The sequence below is a fragment of the Stegostoma tigrinum genome, chromosome 33 (assembly GCF_030684315.1).
Source record: "Stegostoma tigrinum isolate sSteTig4 chromosome 33, sSteTig4.hap1, whole genome shotgun sequence".
NCBI classification, from domain to species: domain Eukaryota; kingdom Metazoa; phylum Chordata; class Chondrichthyes; order Orectolobiformes; family Stegostomatidae; genus Stegostoma; species Stegostoma tigrinum.
In genome coordinates, this window is record NC_081386.1 from 20,077,707 (window position 1) to 20,102,381 (window position 24,675).

General features: G+C 40.1%; 1 protein-coding gene across 4 annotated transcripts in view; it reads left to right on the forward strand.

Annotated features, from left to right (window-relative positions):
• The window catches only part of LOC125467264 (unconventional myosin-Vc-like), a 95,044-nt gene that overhangs the window by 61,353 nt on the left and 9,016 nt on the right, over positions 1-24,675 (forward strand). Inside the window, exons 26-37 of one of the 4 annotated variants that reach the window (XM_059639181.1) lie at positions 4,118-4,211; positions 7,789-7,852; positions 11,572-11,652; positions 16,320-16,500; positions 17,756-17,849; positions 18,098-18,161; positions 19,733-19,901; positions 20,587-20,674; positions 20,949-21,056; positions 21,183-21,337; positions 21,649-21,738; positions 24,136-24,286. In XM_059639181.1, the coding sequence (XP_059495164.1) occupies positions 4,118-4,211; positions 7,789-7,852; positions 11,572-11,652; positions 16,320-16,500; positions 17,756-17,849; positions 18,098-18,161; positions 19,733-19,901; positions 20,587-20,674; positions 20,949-21,056; positions 21,183-21,337; positions 21,649-21,738; positions 24,136-24,286 (1,339 nt within the window). Of the gene's footprint in view, positions 1-4,117; positions 4,212-7,788; positions 7,853-11,571; positions 11,653-16,319; positions 16,501-17,755; positions 17,850-18,097; positions 18,162-19,732; positions 19,902-20,586; positions 20,675-20,948; positions 21,338-21,648; positions 21,739-24,135; positions 24,287-24,675 lie in introns of all 4 variants that reach the window. The other 3 variants (XM_059639180.1, XM_059639183.1, XM_059639182.1) reach the window with 3 other exon arrangements.

Sequence of the window (24,675 nt, forward strand, 5' to 3'; positions counted from 1 at the left end):
GCCAAACAGCCAGCCTGTGCCTGGTCCCAGCTCTCTGGTCTTCAACAGCACAAACAAGGCAGCTAAGGTGCCAACCCTCTGAATGGCAAGTTAGCCTTGTTAAATGTTCACTGCCAGTACAATGCTGGGATGTTCTAAGAGCCCCGAGCCTTTGCAGTACCTAATGTATTTAGCCATTTCTTAATACCACGCGGAGTCAGTCAAATTGGATGAAGACACTAGTCTCTGTGATGCTGAGAATCTCTGGAGGATCAACCGCTCCCAGGAAGCTGCGCCATTACCAACGGACAACGGAACCTGGAAGCTGACTGCAAAATCCCAGCTGGTCTCCAGTGTTTGGCTTTAGGTGCCTGTAGGTTAGCTTTCTGCCAAGTTAGGGGCTGGCTGTACCCACACCACTGTCCCATTTCATTCTGTGGGGAAAATGGCCTGGGGGTGAAATGGAGCTGGGAGATGGGCATGCTGGTGGTGGTGCCATTTTTAGCAGTGCCTAAAAATTAACTGTTAGTTTCTGCTGACTTGGTAGAGGTCAGCCACAATGATGATTCCATGGTTAATCCAATATGTGCCCATGTAAATGTGAAATGTAGATGCTTTGGATTCCTTTCTGATGCTCGCCAGTCTCAGTTTCATTTACAGATTTTTCATGTGTTGAATTGTGCAGCTTTGAGATTCATGAGGGTTTGGTTGTAAGTCCATAGTTTAGCTCAGACATCAGTTTCCACCTTTCCCTTCTGAGTTACTTTCCTGAACAGAAGATGATCCCTACTGGCAAAGAACTCAGCTCTTGTTTTAAAAAAAATTTTAACGTCACGTTTTTAAAAAAATTCTTTAGAAACATTTGAGCCACACAGACTGAGAGGTCAGAAAAGCTTCAACAAACTTCATTTCAAATATATGGCAAATATATGACCTATTTCCTGACTGGGTCATTCAGGATTGCTTCTTTTCATGAGTCTTTAGTTTCTCATTAGTCATTTTCTAGATCAGTCCTTGCATTTGATTCGTTCTTTCCCTATCTGCCAAGAGATGTGAGACATGTAATATGTTGGTACGAGTGGATTTCTTCTCTTTCAGCATTGTTATTGACCAGACCAAACCCCCTCAAAATATATTGAGAAGTAACTGTTGGACCCTAACTTTTTCTTGTTTTAACGGCAAGTATCAGGCAAAGAACAAAGAGAAAAGAACAATATAGCCCAGGAACAGGCCCTTCAGCCCTCCAAGCCTGTGTCAACACATTTTTGTCCTTCCATACTAAAACTGTCTTCACTTACTGGATCTGTATCCCCCTATTCCCTTCCTATTCATGCATTCAGTTGGTCAAACTACCAGATCTGAAGCAAAAAAACACTTTATTCATACACTACAGTTAAAATACAACAAAAGGAAAAACAAACTGAAATAACCTAATAGAATAAAAGATTAGTTAACTACTACACAGCAACTGTTCTAACAACCCATAAACACACCCTTGGCCGGAGGAAATTCAGTGATTAAAGATTGTATCACATGTAATTCTCCAGTCCAAGAGGAAAAACATCAAAAGAAAACGTGTAAGTGTATGTGTGTAAGAGAGAGAGTAGCAGGGAGAGATGTACTGCAACTTCCAAACTCCACTTCAAGACCCAGCAACTGCTACAGAAAAACTAAAAGTAAAAAAAAATCATTGTTCTGTGGGAGCTTGACCCCACCCATTCAGGCTGCTTCTATTGTTCTGAATTTCAATAAAAAAATACTCCAAGGTGAATTGAGGGGAATGTAGGTTAGGTTATTTTATTTTTGGATTAGGATTATTCCACGGCACAACATCGTGGGCCGAAGGGGCTATACTTTTCTATGTTCTATGTCTCACAAGCTGTTTGCTTTATGGGCTCTGAAGCAGACTGCTCTGGTACCTCTGTCTCAACCTTTCTTCATGAATGAAACCAGGACCAAATAGACGACTTAAAGCCATAGTATCATCATGGCATGTATTGTCCCCCTCTTGTTTCCTTTACTGGTATTGTTGATTTCCTGGGAATGCTGTGACATGGACTAATTCTGGCTATATATACCATACCATCTCTGCTGATCTGATGGAAATAACCGACTGGTTTCTGGCAATAAGAACCTTGCATTTTTTTAAGCATTTAAATCACGTTTTTCAATCTATCCTCCAAATAGCACACAAACTGTAGCTTGGAATTGGATAATTTGGAGTCTTAACATAATCTTCTTTCTGGTCTTAGCCTTAACTTGGCTTTTTTAGAAATCTAAACTAAACCCACTGCCGATTTGTCATTTCTTCCAATGAGTAAATTGCAAATTAACTAGCTGTTAAATGCCAGAGTCCAATGAGCATTACCTGCTCCCAATCAATTCTGGAACTGTTCTATTAAAGTCTTGAGGCTCTTGTGGTGCAGTGATAGTGTCCCTAACTCTGGACTAGGAGGCTCAGGTTCAACTCCCATCTGCTCCAGAGGTGTATGATAATATCTGTGAACAGATTTGTGTAGAAAATGCAAACACTGACATGCAAGTGGAACTTATGACCTAATGGATTCTTCATCTCGACCCTTTACACTGAAACGACCTGGTGAAATATTTCAGGGAGGCCAGTTAGTAAAAAAGGAACAAAAATGTATCTTTTTAAAATATCTATTAGTGCTTGAAAGACTGTGTATTTGTGGTAATCATACATCAACAGAAAGACAGATTTCACATAATAAAGACAGTGAATGTTGAAAAAACTCAGCAGGTCTGGTAGCATCTGTGGAGAGAAAGAAATAGAGTCAACATTTCAGGTCTGGTATAACTGTTCTTCGTAATAATGGTTAACCCTGTAGCTCTATCCTTAGCTACTGCCGGACATGTCGAATTTCTCCAGCATTTTGTGCTCTTCTGTCAGATTTCCAGCATCCACGTTATTTTGCTTTTATTTGACAAGTTTCTCAAATCTCATCCAGTGCCAAGGTAGAAGCATTTATGTGAATGTGTATGTTAAGGAGACAGTTACAGAGCAGTCATTGCAAATATGACATTCAACTTCATTAACCTGAAATGAGACATTTACCAACATTCCAAAAAGCTAATGCAAGTATTTTTGTAATTACAAATGACTTAGCCCTCAAATACCATTTCTTTCACATGACAGAGTTCACTGCTGATAATTTGTTTTGCTTGAATTTACCATCCATGCTACCTTGCGTTCTAACAATTGAATTTTTTTGATATATTTAGGCAGCAAAGTACAAAGGTACAAATGGATACAGATTTAATAACAGAAATCAATTGGTTTTTGTGACAATCAGGTTTACTAATGCTCTTTAGTGAAGAAAGTTTGCTATCCTCACCTGGTCTGGCCTACATGTGACTCCAGACCCACAGCAATGTGGTTGAATCTTAACTGCCCTCTGGGCAATTAGGGAAGGGCAATAAATGCTGTCTAACTAGAGATGCCCACATCCTGTGAGTGAGTTTAAAAAAAAATTGTTCCCCAAAGTTGTAGTGATTGTAACAATGTCAATCAGGTCGACCTCAGAATATGAGTTTGCTGATTGGGGCTGTTAATCTGGTCCAATCAGGGAGCCCTGGCTGAATTTTTTTTCATTTCAAAAATATACTTTATTCATAAAAATAACTTTATATATACATTGTCACAAATGCAGTTTGGTTCTGTACAGTAGTATGTCAGGTAAACAAACAAACATTTGTGTTTCACTGTATCCCAATAAACCAAAGATGATGATAACTGACCTGTTGAACTTCTTTTATCTGTACATATATTCATTGATCAAGATTTTTTTTCAATTTTGCTCTAGATTACCATTATTTTCAATTTAAATCACTGCAGGTATTTTAAGATATGCAAATACTCTATTTAAATATTTCAAATCCACCCGTGCTCAGAGATATTATGACATACGTCTAGAGCAGTGGGATTTGAATCCTGGCCCTCTGGCTTAGAGGTAGAGTCACTACCACTGCGCCAAAAGACCTCAGAGCCAGTTCTAAACTTCTATTTCTGATTATGTCAGTAGTATTAGGCTAATTATTGATATGCACATGACAACAGTTTATTATTTGAATTGCTGTAAAATATGTATGTAATAATGGATCTCTCAACTTTTCACAGGTAATTCCAAAACTTAAAGGAGACATTGCAACTCTTGAAATGAAAAGCCAAGATTTGGAAATGTGTTTGCAAAAGCAAAGAAAAGAAATGAGAGGTAAAACTGCCTGAGTAGTCAAGTATTTAAACTAGCATATACTTGGAAGAGGTTGTAAATCACAGGCCCTGGTTTAATCCCATTTAAAACTAATTTTATGAGCAACATGAACAAAAGTTTGAAAAAAGAAAAACTTTGGAAATGCATTTCTGTTCATTCTCCCCAGTGACCTTTGACTTCTAGCTCTTTATTACCAGTACATGTTATTTCCCAATATTAAGGCAAGAAGGTGACTCGGTGAATTCACATGAAATCAATGAGTGTAGCGTTGACAGAGCTTTGAATTTTGTGATTTTTTTTCAGCTCTGTAAGGCTCAACTAATGAGGGGATTAACTTTAAGGAAATTTAAAGTCAACTTAATGAAATTCCCTGTATTATCCCTCATTCAACAATTTCGTAGATTCACTGCCTCTCCATAAGGGAGAGCATATTAATTTTATTTTGTTGAAACTGTACTAATTGGGGTAAATGGGTGCTAATATTGGATGATGGAACTGCTTTCAAGCTTTGTAACTTGGCATCAGGATGAAGCCTTCCCAGTAACTCTGACAACAATCTGATGCAAATTAAAATTTAGTCTTCACCACTCCAACAATGCTCCTCAATGTCAGAATGTCATAGAATCCCTCCAGAGAGGAGGTAAGCCATTCAGCCCATCAAATCCACACTGACCCTCCAAGGAGCATCCCATCCTATCCCTGTAATCCTGCATTTTGACACCCCTGAACACAATGGGCAATTTCGCACAGCCAATCCACCAAATCTACACATCTTTGGACTGTGGGAGGAAACCAAAGCACCCAGCAGAAACCCACTCAGAACATGGGGAGAATGTACAGACTCCACACAGGCAGTCACCCAAAAAGGGTGGGATCGAACCCAGGCCCTTGGTGCTGTGAGGCTGAAGTGCTAACCACTGTGCAACCCATATGCGCTGTAGTTCTGGCTACCATATTTTAAAAAATGGTGTAAAGGAACAGGGGATAGTGCAGAGAAGATTTACAAGAATGATGCCAGAAAAGTGTAGGCATTCATACTAGGAGATGATTGATAGGTTGTGTCTGTTCTTTCTGAAGTTTAAGATGGGTGGTGGCCTAATAGAGCACTTCAAAAAATTAAAAGGTTTTAATTGAGTGGATATTGACAGAACGCTGCCTCTTGTGGAGGTGAGCAGAACTGGAGACCATCAATGTAAAATAATCACCAAGGCATCCAACAGCGAATTCAAAATAAACTTCCTCAGCCAAAGATTGGTGAGAGTGTGATCCTCATTGCTGTAGGGAGTAGGTGGAGTCAATAGTACAGATATACTGGTGAGGAAGCAAGTACATGAGGGGGAAGGGAACAGATGGTTATGATTAAAGGTTTTGATGACAAAGCCATGGGAGGAGGCTTGAGTGAAGCATAACCTGGTTGGACTGAATAGTCTGTTTTTATGTCATAAATCCCATGTAATTCTATGTAGAAAAGTCGCCCAAATGAGCCATGTTGTTCTTTAGATTTTCTGCACAACTTCAGTGATTTTAGTTCTGCATGTAGCTCTCAAAATGCAGGTGGTTCCTGTTTTAGACTCAAAATGAAAGCTAATTTAACCTGAGGGCTTTACAACCATTGGAGAGAGCCGTATTCTGCACAACACGAATTGACAAATTCAAAACAAATCTTGCAGAAGCAATGAGTTTAATTTTGCATTATTGCACATCCAAATGTTTAGTTCAACAATAATTTTTAAAATGCATCTATATGAAGTACCTTCCAAAACTTTGATCTCTGCCACCTCAAAGGCCAAGAGCAGAATGCACTTGGGAGCAGCAACACCTACATGTTCCCCTCCAAACCCTACATCACCCTGACTTGGAACCACATTGCCATTCCTTCACTGCCACTGGGTCAAAATTCTGGAACCCCCTCCCTAACAGGTGTCCCTTACACACTAGGCTCAAGAAGATAATTCATGCCTTTCATCTCAAGGGCAGTTAGGCTTGGCAATAAATTCGAGCCTAGCTGGTGATGTTCATATCCCATGAATACATTTTTTAAAATAACTGTTCAATATCCCTTGAATGAAATTTTTTTCAATTATTCAATATTTAGATAAATGTCCAATCTGAAATTATATTTGATGAAAACAGCTACCTTTTTAAGTTTGCTTAAGAAACTTAGAAACTTCTTGCCTGGATGGGTGCAGCTCTAACAACACTCGAGAAGCTGAACATCATGTAGGACTAAGCAGCCTGCTTGATTGGCACCACATCCACAAATATCCACTCTTGTCATCACTGACTCTCAGTAGCAGCAGATAATAGTAACTGCAGATGCTGGAGAATCTGAGATAACAAGGTGTGGAGCTGGATGAACACAGTAGGCCAAGGGTCTAGGCCCGAAACATCAGCTTTCCTGCTCCTAAGTTGCTGCTTGGCCTGCTGAGTTCATCCAGCTCCACACCTTGTTATCTCTATGCCAACTCATTGTTTCAGTTGATTGGTCCATTTGAATCATGAGGAAGAATTTGCCAGCATTTTACAGATGTTGCCTCCTTGTTACTTAAAATCCATGCGGGAGACTTAAGGAGACAGCTTTCATTTTGTAAAGTTGGCAGGACTAGATTGCCACCCATGCTGTACCTTATCTGATTGACCATTGGAAACAAAAATTGGGTGGACTCCATAAAGGTCAGCTGATCAGATATGGCTGGCTTCAAGTTCCTGTTGTTGATTAAAATTGCTGTCTAAGTCTTTGCATGGGAAAGCTTACTAATGGGAAAGCTTGCTTAAAACAATTGGTGATGATTAAACAATCCACTCTGTTACTGCTGTTTGTTATATTGCTCCTTCAGGTGAACGTTCAACCAACATGAGCAAGCTGGTATTGCCTAGTAACAGAATTCTGTTAAAATTTCTGTAACAGTCAAAGGTGGTCACTGAGAATAACTTTTTACTGTGCATTTGACAATGAATCACCGTTAAGTGTTTTTGATTCAAGTTGATTCTGATCTGTACTGAGTTGGAGTAATGGAGTTTTCATGCTGCAGCATGCTGATATGCCAATCTTGCGGAACTATGACACTGCCAAGTAAATACGTCCTCCTAGCAACCAGCCACTAGGATTGCCAGCTGTATGGAAGATTTGAGCAACAGCAGCTGTCTTCCTTAATGCCCTACAAACTCGTCTAATTGCTGAGGTGCTAGTATCCCTGCCTCTAGACTGGAAGATCTGGGTTCAAGTCCCACCATACTTGACAGTATCACTTAACATTTCTGAACATATTGAATAGAAATATCTATTATTGATGCGGGTGAATTGGTAAGGAGTTCTCCTAACTCTCGCTAAGCTAACTAGAGGCTGCTTTGCTCCTAGATTTTCCCTTTCAGAATAGTTGGTGTCAAACAGAAGTATGTGGGAAAATGTCAGAATTTCATATTATCATCTTACTGCATAAGATTGGAAAAGTTTAGGTAAATATTTCATGTTTCTAATGCTTTAGCAGGTTCCAACATCATGTAGCATGTGGTATTATAGGCAGTTGTGATCTATAACTAACATTGTAAAATTGTACAAACACATTCCAATTCACAGAAAAAGTAGAAGAAATTACAAAACAGCTCCTTGGAGGTTTAGAGGGAGAGGAGCTACGAAAGAGGTATGAATACTTTTTGTGTAAATTTGGCATTATCACTAATAATTATGACATAAAGTACTGTGAAGGTTTGGGAACAGAATGAGTCAGTTACGGTTTGAACTAAACAATTTTACTGAGCAATATTGCCCTTTTAATATGCTGAAAGAAAACTTGGCTTTTCCCCAAGTCAATTTAGTAGCAGAGCAGCATGTCAGTTTGAATCATGGGATTTTGACTGAGAAAGTCTGCCATCTGTTACTGTTCTCTATAATATCAACTGGAAGCAAAACAAAATGGCTTGCTGGCTGTTTAATTAAACCATCGTATTACAGAGCATCCAAATGTTTACAAAATAGAACTTGCTAATGTCTATTGCAGTCAGTAACATGTCTTTAGGTATATATAAAAGTAGTAAACCAGTCAAATTCTCTCCCTCGATAATAAAATGTGAGGCTGGATGAACACAGCAGGCCAAGCAGCATCTCAGGAGCACAAAAGCTGACGTTTCGGGCCTAGACCCTTCATCATCAGAGATGCTGCTTGGCCTGCTGTGTTCATCCAGCCTCACATTTTATTATCTTGGAATCTCCAGCATCTGCAGTTCCCATTATCTCTGATACTATTTTATTCTCTCCCTCTGTTGCCTGAACTGCTAAATATGTTGCAGTGTGCCACACTGTAATGCACACTGGCACGTACACTGCAGTTTATCGATTTGATTACTTTTTTTCCCCCTCCGTTTATTATCGATACGAGAGAACTTCCATAGTTCTCCATAAAATTTTACCTCCAGACCTGAGTGTTGAGAAAACACACTTTTTCTGGCCTCACTCCCATGTTCTACCCCCTGTGAGTATGAAGTGACGCAAAACTCTGCTGCCATTTCCTTATTCATACCCAGTTCCGCTCACTTTCCCCCTTCATGATCTACATTTGCTTCTGACTAGGCAATGTTTCAGTTTCACAAGTGCCCATTCTTCTTTACAGATCTCTCTGTGCCCTCCAGATAGTCACTGTTCTTTAATGTTGGACGCTGAGATCACTGATTTTGAATGCTCCACCTTTGATGGCTGCACCGTCAGTTGTGTAAACTCTAACCTTTGGATTACAGCTCTCTGCAACTTGACCTCTCTATCTCCCTTTAAGGTGTTATGGTTACAGCACAGAAGGAAAGGTTTTCAGTCCATCGAGTCTGCACCAGTTCTGTTACCTCGTGTCAGTCTCCTGTCTTTTTGCCCCATGTACGTGCACACTATATTTCTGTCCACATAATCATCCCTGCTGAATGTCTAATTGAACCTCCCTCCATCGCACTGCCAAGCAGTGCAATTTTTACTGAAACAACTCACTGTGTGAAAAAAAAATTATCTCACATTACATTTGCTTTGTTTGCACATCACTTTAAAACCCTCATTTTTGAGCAAGTTTTTGGTCATCCTATCTAATGACAATGAGTTACAATAATGTGTAAGATTTTGTTTCCTCATGCTCCCTGTAAATAACTTTGGGTGTTTTATGATGTTGACAATGTCTTTACTTTAGTTCCAAATCTTCAATGCATTTCACTGCTCTAAGTGTTGTTCTGTGTTACTGTTATTTTGTTGCGTGTGTCAGTAACATGATAGATAATTTATTAATATGTATTTAAAATGAAGACCGAGACTTGATATTTTGGCTCCCAACTATCATAACTTGAAAACAAACATCATTGCTCAATCTGAAATTTTGAACCTTGTCATGAGGTTTCTGAAACTCAGTGATGCCTTGCTCGATATTAGCTCTCAGTCCAATGGAATGGACGGAATTAAGTAAATTAAGACAAAAAAGTAAATTGGAAGTCTTATTTAAGCTGTAAGGCCTTCAACTGAAATTTGAAAATACACGGTCCAGATGCAAAGCTTCTATTCAAGTGCTGCAAATTAATCACTTTGTCAGCCAAATGAACCATTTTGATTCTTTACTGGAAAATTTGACACTGTTGAAGTAGCTACTAATTTCAGTAAATGTAGGCACATTGGTGAAATTAACCTTTTGATGCTTGGGCAGAAATAAGTTCTGCTTTTATTAAATAAAGTACAATGTAGAAAATAACTGGATAAATACATATCAGGTTTAATTATTGCTGCAACTGATTTTCAGACCGTTTAACTAAGCCAGCCAGTAGGTTTAAAAAAAATCTTCAGTTCTTTGAGCCAGCATCCATTGCAGAAATACACTTTGAGAGAATTTCACTGCAATATTTTTGAGAGCAGACATTCTCCTTTTGCGCACATGAGTGCACCTGTGATTACGACTCAAATCTATGCTATTTCATTCTGCTTCTCTTTACTGGGTACCGGGAAAGTCAAAATGGAGTTGATAATAGAAAGAAGAAAATAAGATAGAAAACTGAGACAGAAAAATTCATCCCAAATTGCAAAAAAACAATGAACTAAAATTTTAAAAGTTTCTAATAAGAAGCACACACAAGAAAAGAAAGGTAAGATGCTTTAAAGAGCATCAAGAAAAGTAACAAATTAAGAAGGAAGTGACACTCGAGCACCACTCTGAAGGAGCCTTATGTTTCAAGAGTTTATTATAATCTGACACCATTCCAGCTGTCATATAGGAGCTGGAATAGAATAATTCATTTTATAATTAGCCTTTTTTAAAAATGAGAATTATTTCTCCTTGTGCTTGCCTTCCAATTATAACTAAATTTCGAACTGTAGGTAATAGTTTTGTACGTGAAGAGTACGTAAACCCATTGCTGGCCCAAATGTTGCTGTCCTATTAACAGCAGGAATGGTACCTACACATGCACGGGTGAATGAGGAAGCATGGAAACTACTGTCAATGTTATACTTTACAGGCTGCAGTGTTGCAGGCTTTTCTGGTAGAATCTGCAGAGATAGATCACTGAGATGATGTGAATCTAGGCTAATCACTCTTATTTCCTCTGTAAAGACCCATAAGCAAACAGAATAACTAAGTTCACAATGGCATAGCAAGTTAAAATTTTGCGTTTGAACAACCTCTGACCCTGAAAAACAATATAATTATAGCATTTCATTCCCTTAGGTATAAACTTAATGTTGCAAATTTCTAACAAATATATAGCCTTTATACATTGCTTTTTTTGACTTGCATTTGATCCCATGCCTAGATCTGATTTTCATTTTGCATCCATTTAAACGTGGCTTACGATTCCTGTTTCTTTCAGTTATCTGTGTTGATTCATCAATATAATTAGTTGAATAGCATCTCTGTTGCATCAGGCTCAAAATCTGAACTGAAAATGTGCTAATTGTCTGTGTACAATTGTACATAAGGTGAACAGCAAAAGTTGTTATTTCGTCTCTTGCGGCAAAATATGGCCAATTCATTTAGGATTTTTTTTTGTTGAAAGATCACAGAAATAAAGCATTTAGTAAACAATTTTGACAGATGCAATTGTATATGAGTACCTTGTACATATAAAAGTGACACAGACCTAGTATCTAGTAGGTGAGTCATTTGAGGGTTATGATATGAAACTCTTGCTTGATGGCTTTCCACAGTAAGTCCAAATTCTAAAAGCAAAATGTAAGTTCCAGTAATACTTCCAGTTTGGTTTTGATGTCTCTCCACTATATTCTCCCTGTTCAGTGCACCTGAATAAAAACCTGTTATGTTATCCAAATACATTTTTAATTGCTAACAAGTTTAAATATAAAATATGTTGATTGTGTTAAATATGTTAAAATAATTCTTTACTTAAGGCTTTCTCCAGAGGATATGGAACAACTAAATGAAGATGGAGAGCTCTGGTTGGCATATGAAGGATTGAAAAGAGCTACCAGGTGATGGAATATTAATAAAGTCCTTTTCTGTTTAAGTTAATACCGGCAAAGTTGCAGAACAGTTTGTGGGCTGCTGTTTCCTACAGAAGCATTGTATCCGTATCTACATATTGCAACTATGTGTAATTAAGTCCTCCACTATAGAATTATTAAGTAAAAAAAACTACAAAAGGGTTGTCTTTATCTAGTGCATTATTACGTCTTAATATGCTACAAATTATAGCAATGATCATGTAACTTAACGCAACGTATTTTGTAAGATGGTTGTAAAAACATTATCTTTGATATATACTCATGCTGCGGTGACCGATTTGTGTTAATACCTGGGTTTTAAACACAAACTGGACCGTAATGAGCCCAGACAGTGAAGAGTGAATTCACAACAGTTTTGTCAAGAAGAAAGACTACATTTACAGGAAAAATGATTTTAAGGATCTAACCATCGTAAGAAGAATGCAGTGATAATGGGAACTGCAGATGCTGGAGAATCCAAGATAATAAAATGTGAGGCTGGATGAACACAGCAGGCCCAGCAGCATCTCAGGAGCACAAAAGCTGACGTTTCGGGCCTAGACCCTTCATCAGAGAGGGGGATGGGGTGAGGGTTCTGGAATAAATAGGGAGAGAGGGGGAGGCGGACCGAAGATGGAGAGAAAAGAAGACAGGTGGAGAGGAGAGTATAGGTGGTGAGGTATGGAGGGGATAGGTCAGTCCAGGGAAGACGGACAGGTCAAGGAGGTGGGATGAGGTTAGTAGGTAGGAGATGGAGGTGCGGCTTGAGGTGGGAGGAAGGGATGGGTGAGAGGAAGAACAGGTTAGGGAGGCAGAGACAGGTTGGACTGGTTTTGGGATGCAGTGGGTGGAGGGGAAGAGCTGGGCTGGTTGTGTGATGCAGTCGGGGGAGGGGAGATTTTGAAGCTGGTGAAGTCTACATTGATACCATTGGGCTGCAGGGTTCCCAAGCGGAATATGAATTGCTGTTCCTGCAACTTTCGGGTGGCATCATTGTGGCACTGCAGGAGGACCATGATGGACATGTCATCTAAAGAATGGGAGGGGGAGTGGAAATGGTTTGCGACTGGGAGGTGCAGTTGTTTATTGCGAACCGAGCGGAGGTGTTCTGCAAAACGGTCCCCAAGCCTCCGCTTGGTTTCCCCAATGTAGAGGAAGCCACACCGGGTACAGTGGATGCAGTATACCACATTGGCAGATGTGCAGGTGAATCTCTGCTTAATGTGGAAAGTCATCTTGGGGCCTGGGATAGGGGTGAGGGAGGAGGTGTGGGGGCAAGTGTAGCATTTCCTGCGGTTGCAGGGAAAGGTGCCGGGTGTGGTGGTGTTGGAGGGCAGTGTGGAGCGAACAAGGGAGTCATGGAGAGAGTGGTCTCTCCGGAAAGCAGACAGGGGTGGGGATGGAAAAATGTGTTGGGTGGTGGGGTCGGATTGTAGATGGCGGAAGTGTGGGAGGATGATGGGTTGTATCCGGAGGTTGGTGGGGTGGTGTGTGAGAACGAGGGGGATCCTCTTTGGGCGGTTGTGGCGGGGGCGGGGTGTGAGGGATGTGTTGCGGGAAATGCGGGAGACACGGTCAAGGGCGTTCTCGATCACTCTGGGGGGAAAGTTGGTGTCCTTGAAGAACTTGGACATCTGGGATGTGCGGGAGTGGAATGCCTCATCGTGGGAGCAGATGCGGCGGAGGCGGAGGAATTGGGAATAGGGGATGGAATCTTTGCAGGAGGGTGGGTGGGAGGAGGTGTATTCTAGGTAGCTGTGGGAGTCGTTGGGCTTGAAATGGACATCAGTTACAAGCTGGTTGCCTGAGATGGAGACTGAGAGGTCCAGGAAGGTGAGGGATGTGCTGGAGATGGCCCAGGTGAACTTGAGGTTGGGGTGGAAGGTGTTGGTGAAGTGGATGAACTGTTGAAGCTCCTCTGGGGAGCAAGAGGCGGCGCCGATATAGTCATCAATGTAAGGGGGGGAAGAGGTGGGGTTTGGGGCCTGTGTAGGTGCAGAAGAGGGACTGTTCCACGTAACCTACAAAGAGGCAGGCATAGCTGGGGCCCATGCGGGTGCCCATGGCCACCCCCTTGGTCTGTAGGAAGTGGGAGGAATCGAAAGAGAAGTTGTTGAGGGTGAGGACGAGTTCGGCTAGGCGGATGAGGGTGTCGGTGGAGGGGGACTGGGCGGGCCTGCGGGACAGGAAGAAGCGGAGGGCCTCGAGGCCATCTACATGCGGAATGCAGGTGTATAGGGACTGGACGTCCATGGTGAAAATGAGGTGTTGGGGGCCAGGGAATTGGAAGTCCTGGAGGAGGTGGGTGGCGTGGGTGGTGTCACGGACGTAGGTAGGGAGTTCCTGGACCAAAGGGGAGAAAATGGAGTCCAGATAGGTGGAGATGAGTTCGGTGGTGCAGAAGCAGGCTGAGACGATGGGTCGACCAGGGCAGGCAGATTTGTGGATTTTGGGAAGTAGATAGAAACGGGCTGTGCGGGGTTGGGGAACAATGAGGTTGGAGGCTGTGAGTGGGAGGTCCCCTGAGGTGATGAGGTCATGAATGGTGTTGGAGATGATGGTTTGCTGCTCGGGTGTGGGGTCATGATCGAGGGGGTGGTAGGAGGTTGTGTTGGAGAGTTGGCGTCTGGCCTCAGCGATGTAGAGGTCAGTGCGCCATACTACCACTGTGCCACCCTTGTCTGCGGGTTTGATGGTGAGGTTGGGGTTGGAGCGGAGGGCTGTCCGTTCTGCGGGGGAGAGGTTGGAGTGGGTGAGAGGGGTGGAAAGGTTGAGGCGGTTGAAGAAGAATGCAGTCTGTTTGTCAGTACTTACTTGGTTAACTCAATTGGCTGGACAGCTGGTCTGTGTAGCAGGGTGATGCCAACATTGTGGGTTCAATTCCTACATCAGCTGAGGTTCACATGAAGAACTGTCCTTCTCAATCTCTCCTCTTGCCTGAGACATAGTGACCACCCCCCCCCCCCCCCCCCCCAAGCTCAGACTGCCACAAGTTATCTCTTTACGATGAAAGAATGGGACTATGATGACTTTATTTTGCCTTTTACTTACTCAGAACACATTGGTTTCTACATCCCTTGGTATCCAGCTTGGCTCAGATTTTGATTTTTTTTTAAAAATTCCCTCCAACTATTGTGCATTAAAATAATGTGTGGTTTTCTTCCAAAGTTCTGTAGGATCAGGTGACATTGTTGAGATGATGTTACCTGGCTGATTAAAATTGATGTTTGTCCTAGTCCCTCAGTCGTGACCTGAACTCCTCCATCCCTGAAACTGCAGAAATTACAACCTACACTAACTGATGTTTTAGCTGTGGCCATATTCTTGACCATGTATTCTGTAGATCTTTGTTTTGGTTCCTGTTGGCAGCTATTCTACACTACTCATTGCCTCATCTCCTATCTTGCCCCAGTTTGCAAACACACTCACTGCTTCTGTAGCCCACTCAGAGCTTTGCAAAGGTAGATTTCAGCTTCCTGTGACCCTTATTTAATTTTCTTCCAGGTAGCTTTTTCCCAAACCTATTGTGATCCTGATGTCCCCAACATTGTTGTTAACTCTGTACAGACCTGTTGTCAATGATTTCCTCTCACTTGCCTGCCCCTTTATAGATCTGGACTCAAGCAAATTCTCTTTTCCCATCCTTCGCATTTGTTGATCCAGTTTGGAGGTAGAGATGGATAGTTTGACCATTTGACTCACAGTTGACCAAATTCGGTTGTGGAAAAACATCAGTTCACATCCCCTCTCCACACCCTTCAAATCCAGAGTTAAGTTTTGGGGTAGTTGACCCCCTCTACATTCTTGTTGCTATCATTTTCCTTTCTTAACCCTCCTTCTCTTCCCCTCTAGGCGTTCACCTCTATACTCCCACTCCTGTTATTCACACCTCTTTTTTTACCCTTGTTCTCCCTTCCTACCAAACTCCACCATCCACCCAACCTCCCCTCACTCTTTCTTGCCACTCACCTTTATCCCTCCTAGGGGCAGCACAGTGGCTCCCAAGACCAGGGGCCTGGATTCGATTTCAACCTGGGGTAATAGTCCGTGTGGCATTTATATATTCTCCCCATGTCTACTTGGGTTTCTGCTGGGGGCTTCAGTTTCTTCCCACAGCCCAAAGATGTGCAGGTTAGGAATATGCAGGGTTGTAGGGTAGGATTGGTGGGTGTGGATGGGATGCTCTTTGGTGGATTGGTATGGGCTTGATAGGTGGAATGGCCTGCTTCCTCACAGCAGGGTTTCTATGATTCTTCCCTATACTCCCCTTCTCTCCTTGTCCTGTCCTCCCTCCCCCCCCCCCCGCCCATTGTCACTCTTTATCCATGCTCCAGTATGACCCTGTCACTCCAACCTCCCTCCCCACAACTCTCTGTCTCATCGCTCCTCATCCTTTGTCCTGTCCTCTGCTGAGTCAGTCAGGCTGTTGTCCAACCCAGTTGGGCTTTGTTTATGACCTCCTTTTAGTGGTGTGCAAATATTTAATTATTTTTCATTGAACAAACATCAACTCAGATTGCTGATATTTTCAGTATAAATGTCAATTAATCCAGTTACTTTCCAGTAAGCTTCTTCAGTTTCTGCAGTGTTTTCAGAGACACTTGCACCAGTGGGAACAGCAATAATTCAATTAGTTGTGGCTTTCCATTCCACAGAGTGATGGAAATACATATTCAGTCTCAGAAAGAAAACTACGAAAAAGAAATCGAGGAGCTCAGTTTTAGAATTGATCAGCTCTGTGAAGAGACAACACATCTCCAACAAAAGGTCCAAGCAGAAAATGACACTAATGAGACTATTCGGCAGGAACTGACCAGACTGGCTAAAGAAAATCTGGTACAATCAAGTCTTTAAGATCTTGTGAGCTGTACATTACAAATGTTTCTCTCCAACTTATGTCGGCAAAGGCCAAGATGGGTTCATTGGCTATTAAACAGAAATTACCGTAGTATTACAAGAAAGATACACAATAACTGGAGTAATATTACACTCTGAAAGTCTCCATCTGTTGTTAGTTACAGGGAAGAAAAGGCAGTGGGAATTTTATTCCTATTCCAAATTTAATGCAGTTTGGTAGTGGCACAAACTAACTTTTCAATACTTTTATCTTTTAAAGTTATGTTTAAGAATAGACTACAGGTTCAACAGCCCTTTAACAAACCATCCATTGTGGTTTTCCATATGCAGCACTTGCAGAACCTGAGAAAAACATTGCAGTGGAATATCTTGCATTCCTCTCAAGTTGTCAGTAGCTGTAACATTAGGGGAGCTTGGGAGAAAATTCTCCATTGTCCCTCTTCAATAATAAATAAGGACAGAAGGTAATGGGGAAATTCAACAGGTCTGGCAGCATCTGTGGAAAGACAAATGATGTTAATACTTCGAGTCTGTTATGACTATATGTCAGACTCGAAATGTAAACTCTGTTTCACATTCCACAGAATCTGCCAGATCTGCTGAGTTTCTCCAGTACTTTCTTCTTTATTTCAGATTTCAAGCATTTGCAATATTTTACTTTTATTTGAGTGTCCCTCTATAGATTGCTATCTTGGAATTAAAAAGTGAATGCTTGGACAGCTAACAATGGCCCCCAACATTGAAGTAACCCATAATATGAATTAGCCTGTTAGGTACTTGGGTAGAATTTCACTCTTAGGTCCCTGATTTTCCACTCTGACCTTGGTAGGAGCCCCTGAGAAATACGAAAACATGCAATTTCCATCGTTGTTATAGCAAACCACTTTCAAGGTATCATTGACTAGATTCACAATGAAAACTAACCATTTGGCCAAAGTGTTGGTGAATTACCAGTAGAATTATGTTCCAAAAGCAGAGGAGAAAAATGGATTAAAATTAGATACTTAGGCAGGAAAGAATTAAAATAATTAAGTACAGGGAAATATGTACCCCAACATTCTTATGGCCTTACAGGACATTCAGATCCTCTATCCCAAAGTTAATGTTGACCTACCTGTATCAATGATGCCACTGAGTTTGGTTCATTTGTACCTGAGAGCTGCTGCATGTTCGATGTTGTTGATGGTGTTGAATTTTCCTTCATCGGGAGTAAACCATTTTTGTGTGCATTCAGGTCATACCAGATTTCAAACTCCAAATATTAGAGCTGCAAAAACAGAAACAAGACATTGAGAACCACTTACAAGGACAGGTTGTGGAAATGAAAGGTGATTATGTATGCTGTTTTGCATGTATCCAAAGCATACAAATTATGGAGTGTGATCTGTGATTCTTACAGCTCAATATAGCTTTTGCAGTTATCAGAATCTTTTCCTAACAAACTTATTTTGTTAACAGCTTCTTAACATTTTAATAAGTAAGCTTCCAGCTAACATTACTCATATCACTGAAGGCTATGCAGGTTACATGATTTGAAAAAAAACCTGTGCACTGATAAAATAACTCCAATTTACAGAAAAAATGGAAGAAGTTACTGATCAATTACATGGAAATCTTAAAGAAGAAGGATTCCAAAGAAGGTGTGAAATCTTTAATATTAGTCTCTTCCCTTAACTTATAGTAAGATTGATTCTACATATAAAAAGTGCATCAATATTTTGCCTTAAATACAAAAAAGCAGAGATCTGGATACGTGCATTGAAATGCATGAACAGAATAATTAGTTAGCAGCTGCTACCTATCTAATATCTAACATTGCACTTCAAATTTCTGATCATTACCTGAACTGTAATGCATATTTGCTATTGCATAATGAAGGTATTACTGACAAAATTGTACCGCTCAGTGTAATAGCATAATCATGTTTGTATGATGTTATTTTTGAATTCCTGAATAACATTTTGCTATCCATTTTTGAATTTAGTAATTAGCCATGCAAATCAGAACTGAATTGATCAGTATTATTAGTGCCACCTCGATCCAGAATGTTTTTGGTTTTGCTGCCTGCTTTTATTTTGCATCTGAATGTGATGGTCATTTCAGTTGTGAAACATCATTAATCGAAGTGTCAGGCTACCTGCTGTTGGCATATTTTCATTGAAATGTCCGAAATGAGAACAGCTTAGTGAAGCTCAACCATTTGCTCAGTTTTATAGAATGCTTATTCTGAAATGTGAACACCAGAATATTGATTTAGTTTGCTCGTTCTGAGACAGTGTTGACTTTACCACAGAAACTACCCAGCATGTTTTATCCAAATTATTTTTGTACAGTATTTGCTAAATGCCCTATTTTGAAACAAAGAATAGAATTTTCCAAGGATACCAATTACTCAGTTATTGTAGTTTTAATTCTTATTTTCTCTGTGAACCTTAATCTGTTAACATTTACTGAGTAAAGCATCAGATTGTTTTGAACAAAAATAGAAATTGCTGGAAAATCTCAGAACTGAGGTCTGAAGAACAGTCACTCAACCCGAAATGGTAACTCTGCTTTCGCTCCACAGATGCTGTCAAACCTGCTGAGTTTTTCCAGCAATTTCTGTTTGTTTCTGATTTCCAGCATCCGCAGTTGTTTGGTTTCTTTTATTACTGGATTGTTTTATGTAGGTGGACGTATTATTGCAGAATGATGTTCAGGCAAGCTCATATTAATCTGCTGGAAAGTCTGGTAAACAAGTTGCATTCATATCTATCCTTCACATATGAGTAATGACTTGTAAGTCAGTGCAAACTATATATTGTTTCAGTTTATCTGTAAAAGTAATTCTGGAATAGAATGTGATTTCTAGACTATATCCACTGCGATTGATCTGCAAGAGATATTGCCAAAAATTACAACATAGATTTGTACAATTTTAACTTGATTATCTTAATCAATTCATTTTTTTTAAAAAACCTTCCTTATTTCCAATTAATTTATAACTGAACAATGACCTAAATAGTAACAAAACACCACCATTCCTGTTTTCTAATTATAATAACACTGGGAGTTCTCAGTATTTAAACCAAAGCACTTAATATTCATATCAAATAGTAAATTCCTCAATTGTCCTTCTCAAAGTTAAATAAAAACAACCAGCACTGTTAATTGACAACAGTACGGTGAGGTTTTTCTATTGAAATATTCTCAATTTGTTGACAATATCTAGATTGTTAGAGATCCAGAAAGCTAACTGTGCCAAAGAAAATGTGGAATTGCTTGCTAAGGTGAGAAAACTTGAAAATGAGAATCGTCAACTACTGAATTGGACCCAAACTGATAGTGCAGCTAGTAACAGAATGAAACAAGAAGCATCTCAATTAACACTGGAAAACTGGGTGAGTGCTAGCATATTGCTATCCCTAAAGTTCATTGATAATTTCTATACTGGTAGATTCAAATGCATGCAGGTCTGTTAAAATGGATTGAATATGTTTAAAATGCAATTTTTGTTTCAGTGCAAAAATTTAACTTGAGTCAGCACCATATTGGCTGAATTTGGATACTGTCCTTGGAAACTTGACCATCCATGATGGGGACAGTTTCATACTCCATCAACAACATAGAACATGTGTCAGTAAGCTCCCTTGATGGAGTATTGAATTCACAGCTCTTGGGAACAATTTGGAGCTTCATTGTAATATTAACTGATATATGAATATGAAATGTTTGTTATAAATATTGGCTAAGTGGCTTACTTGATAAAACATTCACAGGTTACAAATCAATTGCAAATGAAAGCTAAGAGCAGCTGTTCTTCACTACCCCCTCGAAAATATCCCTTTAATTGGTTGACCTAATGGCAGAGATATGTGATTTGTACCTCATAAAGGTCGCTGAGTGAAAATTAGGAGAACAGCTTTGCTTCCATTTGGTGGTTTGTGTTTGATTGGAGGCTTTCCCTGTTTTTAAGAATGCTATAATGTGATTATAGAAAAGCTGGAATCGTGGTATGAATGTTTGACACAGATGATTAGTTTGCGAGACTGTGAAAGTTAATCCGCTTTCTGCTTTGTTTTGGAGGATCTGGAAGAACGTCTTGACCAGAAAGAAAAGCAAATCAGAAAGTTGCAAAATCAGATTAAGTCCTTAACTAAAAATATGGATAGAGGTACGTAACTTGACCTTTGCCCGTAATTAGTGCTGTTTGGCTGAAAGTGTTGGTGTACAGCAGAGACAGCAAAAAAAACAGCCAAAACCAAGGGATCGTAATCAGGGAGCAATGTAATAGAAATATTTCTCTGATATATGATATATTAACACTTTTTACAAGAAATCTAGAAGAGTATCACAGACGTTTGTGTAGTTGAGGTTCTGAAGGCTGAGAGAGTTTTGAAAGTGGAAGAATCTGCTTGATTCACAAATGTGTTAATGATTCTGAACAGGACATCGAGCCAATGGAAAAGTGAGCCCCATTGTGAAGAAGGAGTTCCTTGGCATGTTGGAATGTAAAGCTGAAGATGAAGAAAAGCTCATAAAAAATCTAATTTTGGGTGAAGTTGTTTCCTTTGTTTTCTGGTTCCTTCCGCTTTGTGAAAGACAGACGAATAGTATCAATATTAGACTTGTATTTAGGAGCCTTCTCTGTACTAATGTATATGGTCTTGCCTCACTATTAGACTTAAAACCACGAGGTGTGGTTGTCAATATGATTCCAGTACTACCAGCAAGCATCCTGTTCATGTGTATACGTTACGCCGATGATAGTAACGATGCTGAAATGCTGAAATCCCTGATGAACTCTCTACTTGATGGTATCAAAAAAGTCACTAAGGTATGTAAATCTGCCACAATGTCCAGAGGCATTTTTTAAAACACAAAAATTTGAAGGCATTTTGAAATATGAACTGTTTTGTGTAAAGTATTGTGTAATTTACGAATCAAATGTTTTGGAAGTTTTCAATACTTGATTTGGAAACTAGCTAACACATTTAAAGTTTAAATAACAACAGAAATGTTGATACAGATGTAATGATTTATGGATATCAGCCAGTCTACAAAAATTAGGTTTAATTTTCCAGGGTTTAGAGGTGAATATTTTGTAGTTGTTTGTATTCATTCTTCCAATATTGCCTTGTTTAATAGAATCACGATGAAGATTTTGAAATGCTGTCATTTTGGCTTTCCAACAGTGTCCATTTTCTTAACTGCTTAAAGCAGTACAGTGGAGAGGAGGTAAGAAATTTCACATCCAAGGAATATTGGAATTGTTCAGCAACTCTCCAAGTTATAAATTACATGATTTTCTATTTATAATTATAACATGCTACCCTACAATAAGATGATATTGAACTCAATCATGGTTTTACAATCCCTATGTTAACATTTTGTTTATTCTTTCACCAGCTGAGCTTTTCCAGCAAGTTCTATTGTTGTTTTACTCTTTCACTGGATGTGGGATGACTGGTATGGTCAGCATTTGTTACCCATCCCTAATTGCCCTCCATTTGATGGTGTCAGCGAGGCCACATTTGGACTACTGTGTGCAGTTATGGTCACTGTAGAAGGGATATTATTAAACTAGAAACGTGACAGAAAAGCTTTCCTAGAATGCTCCCTGGACTGGAGGGTTTGAGATTTAAGGAGAGGCTGGATAGGCTGGGACTTTTCTCCTTTGAGTGTAAGAGACTTGGGGATGACCTTTATAAGAGGTCTATAAAATCAAATGAGGCACCGATAAGATAGCCAACAGCTTTTCTCCATGGTATGGGAGTCTAAAACTAGAGGGCATAGATTAAGGTGAGAGGAGAGAGATTCAAAAGGGCCCAGTGGGGCAATTCTTTAAGACAGAAGGTGGGGAGTATCTGGAATAGGCTACCAGTGGTAGTGGTGGAGGCAATAATGATTTTGTCATTTTAAAGAAACAGTTGGATACATGGATGGGATAGGCATGGAGGGATATGGACTAAACACAGGCAAATGGGACTAGTTTAAATTGTGAAAACTGGGCAGCAAGAGCAAGTTAGGCCAAAGGGTCTGTTTCCATTTTGTAAACCTTGATAATCCTATGGTGAGCTACCTCAGAATCCATTCCAGTCCATCTGGTACAGTTTTGTCTACAGAGCTGCTATTGGGCTAATCTGAGATATCTCTGACATCTTACTCTTGCCCATAATGTTTTCTCCATATGTTCGTTAGCAATTTATTTAATATTCATCATGGAGAAGTGGGCATTCCTGTCAACATTATATTGCCCATTCCAAGTTGTCTTTGTAGACTTGATGATTCACTGCCTTCTAGATCTGTTGCAGTTCATGCAGCAATGTGATGTGTGATTGGGAGGGGAACTAAGTGCTGAAGGTGCTCCCACACATTGGCCTTGCCCTATAGGAGGTCATGGGTTTAGGAAGTGCAGTTGAAAGAGCCTTAGACAGTTGCTTTGTGATGAATACTGTAACCACCATACATCGGAAGTAGAGGGAGCAGATAAAGTTAGTCCAATTATCCCTTGTTATTGGTGACTTCCAGTAGATTACTGGTGGCAATTTGCTGACGGTAACATTGAAGGAACACCAGCTTTTGGTTCTTCCTTGAAGAGACGCTGATTTCCTTACATTTTAGTGAATGTTTCTTGCCATGCACCACCCCAAGCTTGAATGTTGCCCAACTCAAATTGTATTGGACCAGGAGCTGCTCTGTAATTTGAGGAGTAACAAATTAATCTGAGGACTATGCAATTAACAACAGTTTATGCTTATACAGCAGCTTTAATGTAATTAAATATGACAAGGTGATTTACCAGGGTGTTATTAGGCTAATTCTGACATCATATCATACAAGATAGTGTTTGGGGAAAATGGTCAATAGTTTTGTTATAGAGATATGCTTTAAGCAGCAAAGAAGATAGAGAGGAGGGAGATTTTGAGGAGAAATTCCCAAGCATCGGACCTAGCCAGCTGAAGGCACTGTCAACATTGGCCCTGCAGTTCCAGCTGGGAATGCTCAAAAGGCCAGAATTAGATGAACATATATTTATTTTGGAGAATTGTGAGGGTAAAGGTGATGACAGAGGTAGGGAGCATCTTAAAAGTAAGAATAAGGGTTTTTAAATTGAAACATTGCTTGACTGGGAGCCTGACGCCTGTCTAAGTCATAGACCACAGAGATGATCCCCAGGTTAATTGTTTCACCATTGTAAGGACAGAGGCAACAAAGTTTTGGGCTACCTCAAATTTATGGAGAACACAACATGGGAAAGCAGGCAAGAGTGTGTTAGAATAGTCCAGGGTGGAAGTTTCAAAGGCATGGACCAGGGTTCCAGCAACAGAGGAATGAGGCTGAATTGAAGTCAGGTGGTGAACCGTACAGATGTGAAAACGAGTGGTCTTACTGTTGGCAGGGATGTAGCTTAACTCAAGATTAAAAATGACACCAAGGTTGTAAATTGTATGTTATAGCCTCAGACAATTGCTAGAGGGAAGAATGGCATCAGGATAAGGACTGGAGTTCCAGGTCTTTGTTCCCTACAAGTACTGTCATCACATTATTTAATTGGAAGAAATTTCTGCTTATCCAAAACATACACCGTGACTATTATTGCTCCTTTAACATACATTCATTGCTTTTATGAAGGAATTTATGAAGCATAACACTCCTCAACAAAATAACCAGTGTCTGAAAAACTTTGACCTGTCTGAATATAGACAGATTCTGAGTGACTTGGCTATTCACATTTATCAACAACTCATTCAAGTGATGGAAGATGACCTTCAGCCAATGATAGGTAAGAATGGTCAACATTTCACTTGTATCCTCTTCAGAACTAGCAAATCTGGTAGATCAGATCCTTTCAGAAAATCTTACGCTCTCACCTCCAAATTAAACAGCAAATTTTCATCAAGGAAACTTAGACAAGTGATCTTAACTGAAATGCAACTTACTCATTCCAAGTGCCTTCGTTGGAATCGGTTGAGGTTGTACTTCTGTGATGCATGTGTCTGATAAAAGTGCTATTGTGTGAAATCGGTAAGATAGCGATAGCAAATGAACTGTTGTGTGCATGTAAGCAGTGGTGCACTCAAGCGATAGCACTCTTCCTGGTATGCTTGGATGGATTAATGAAATAGCTTGTGTTATGGACCAGACCAAACACCTTCAGAATGTAGTTTAATC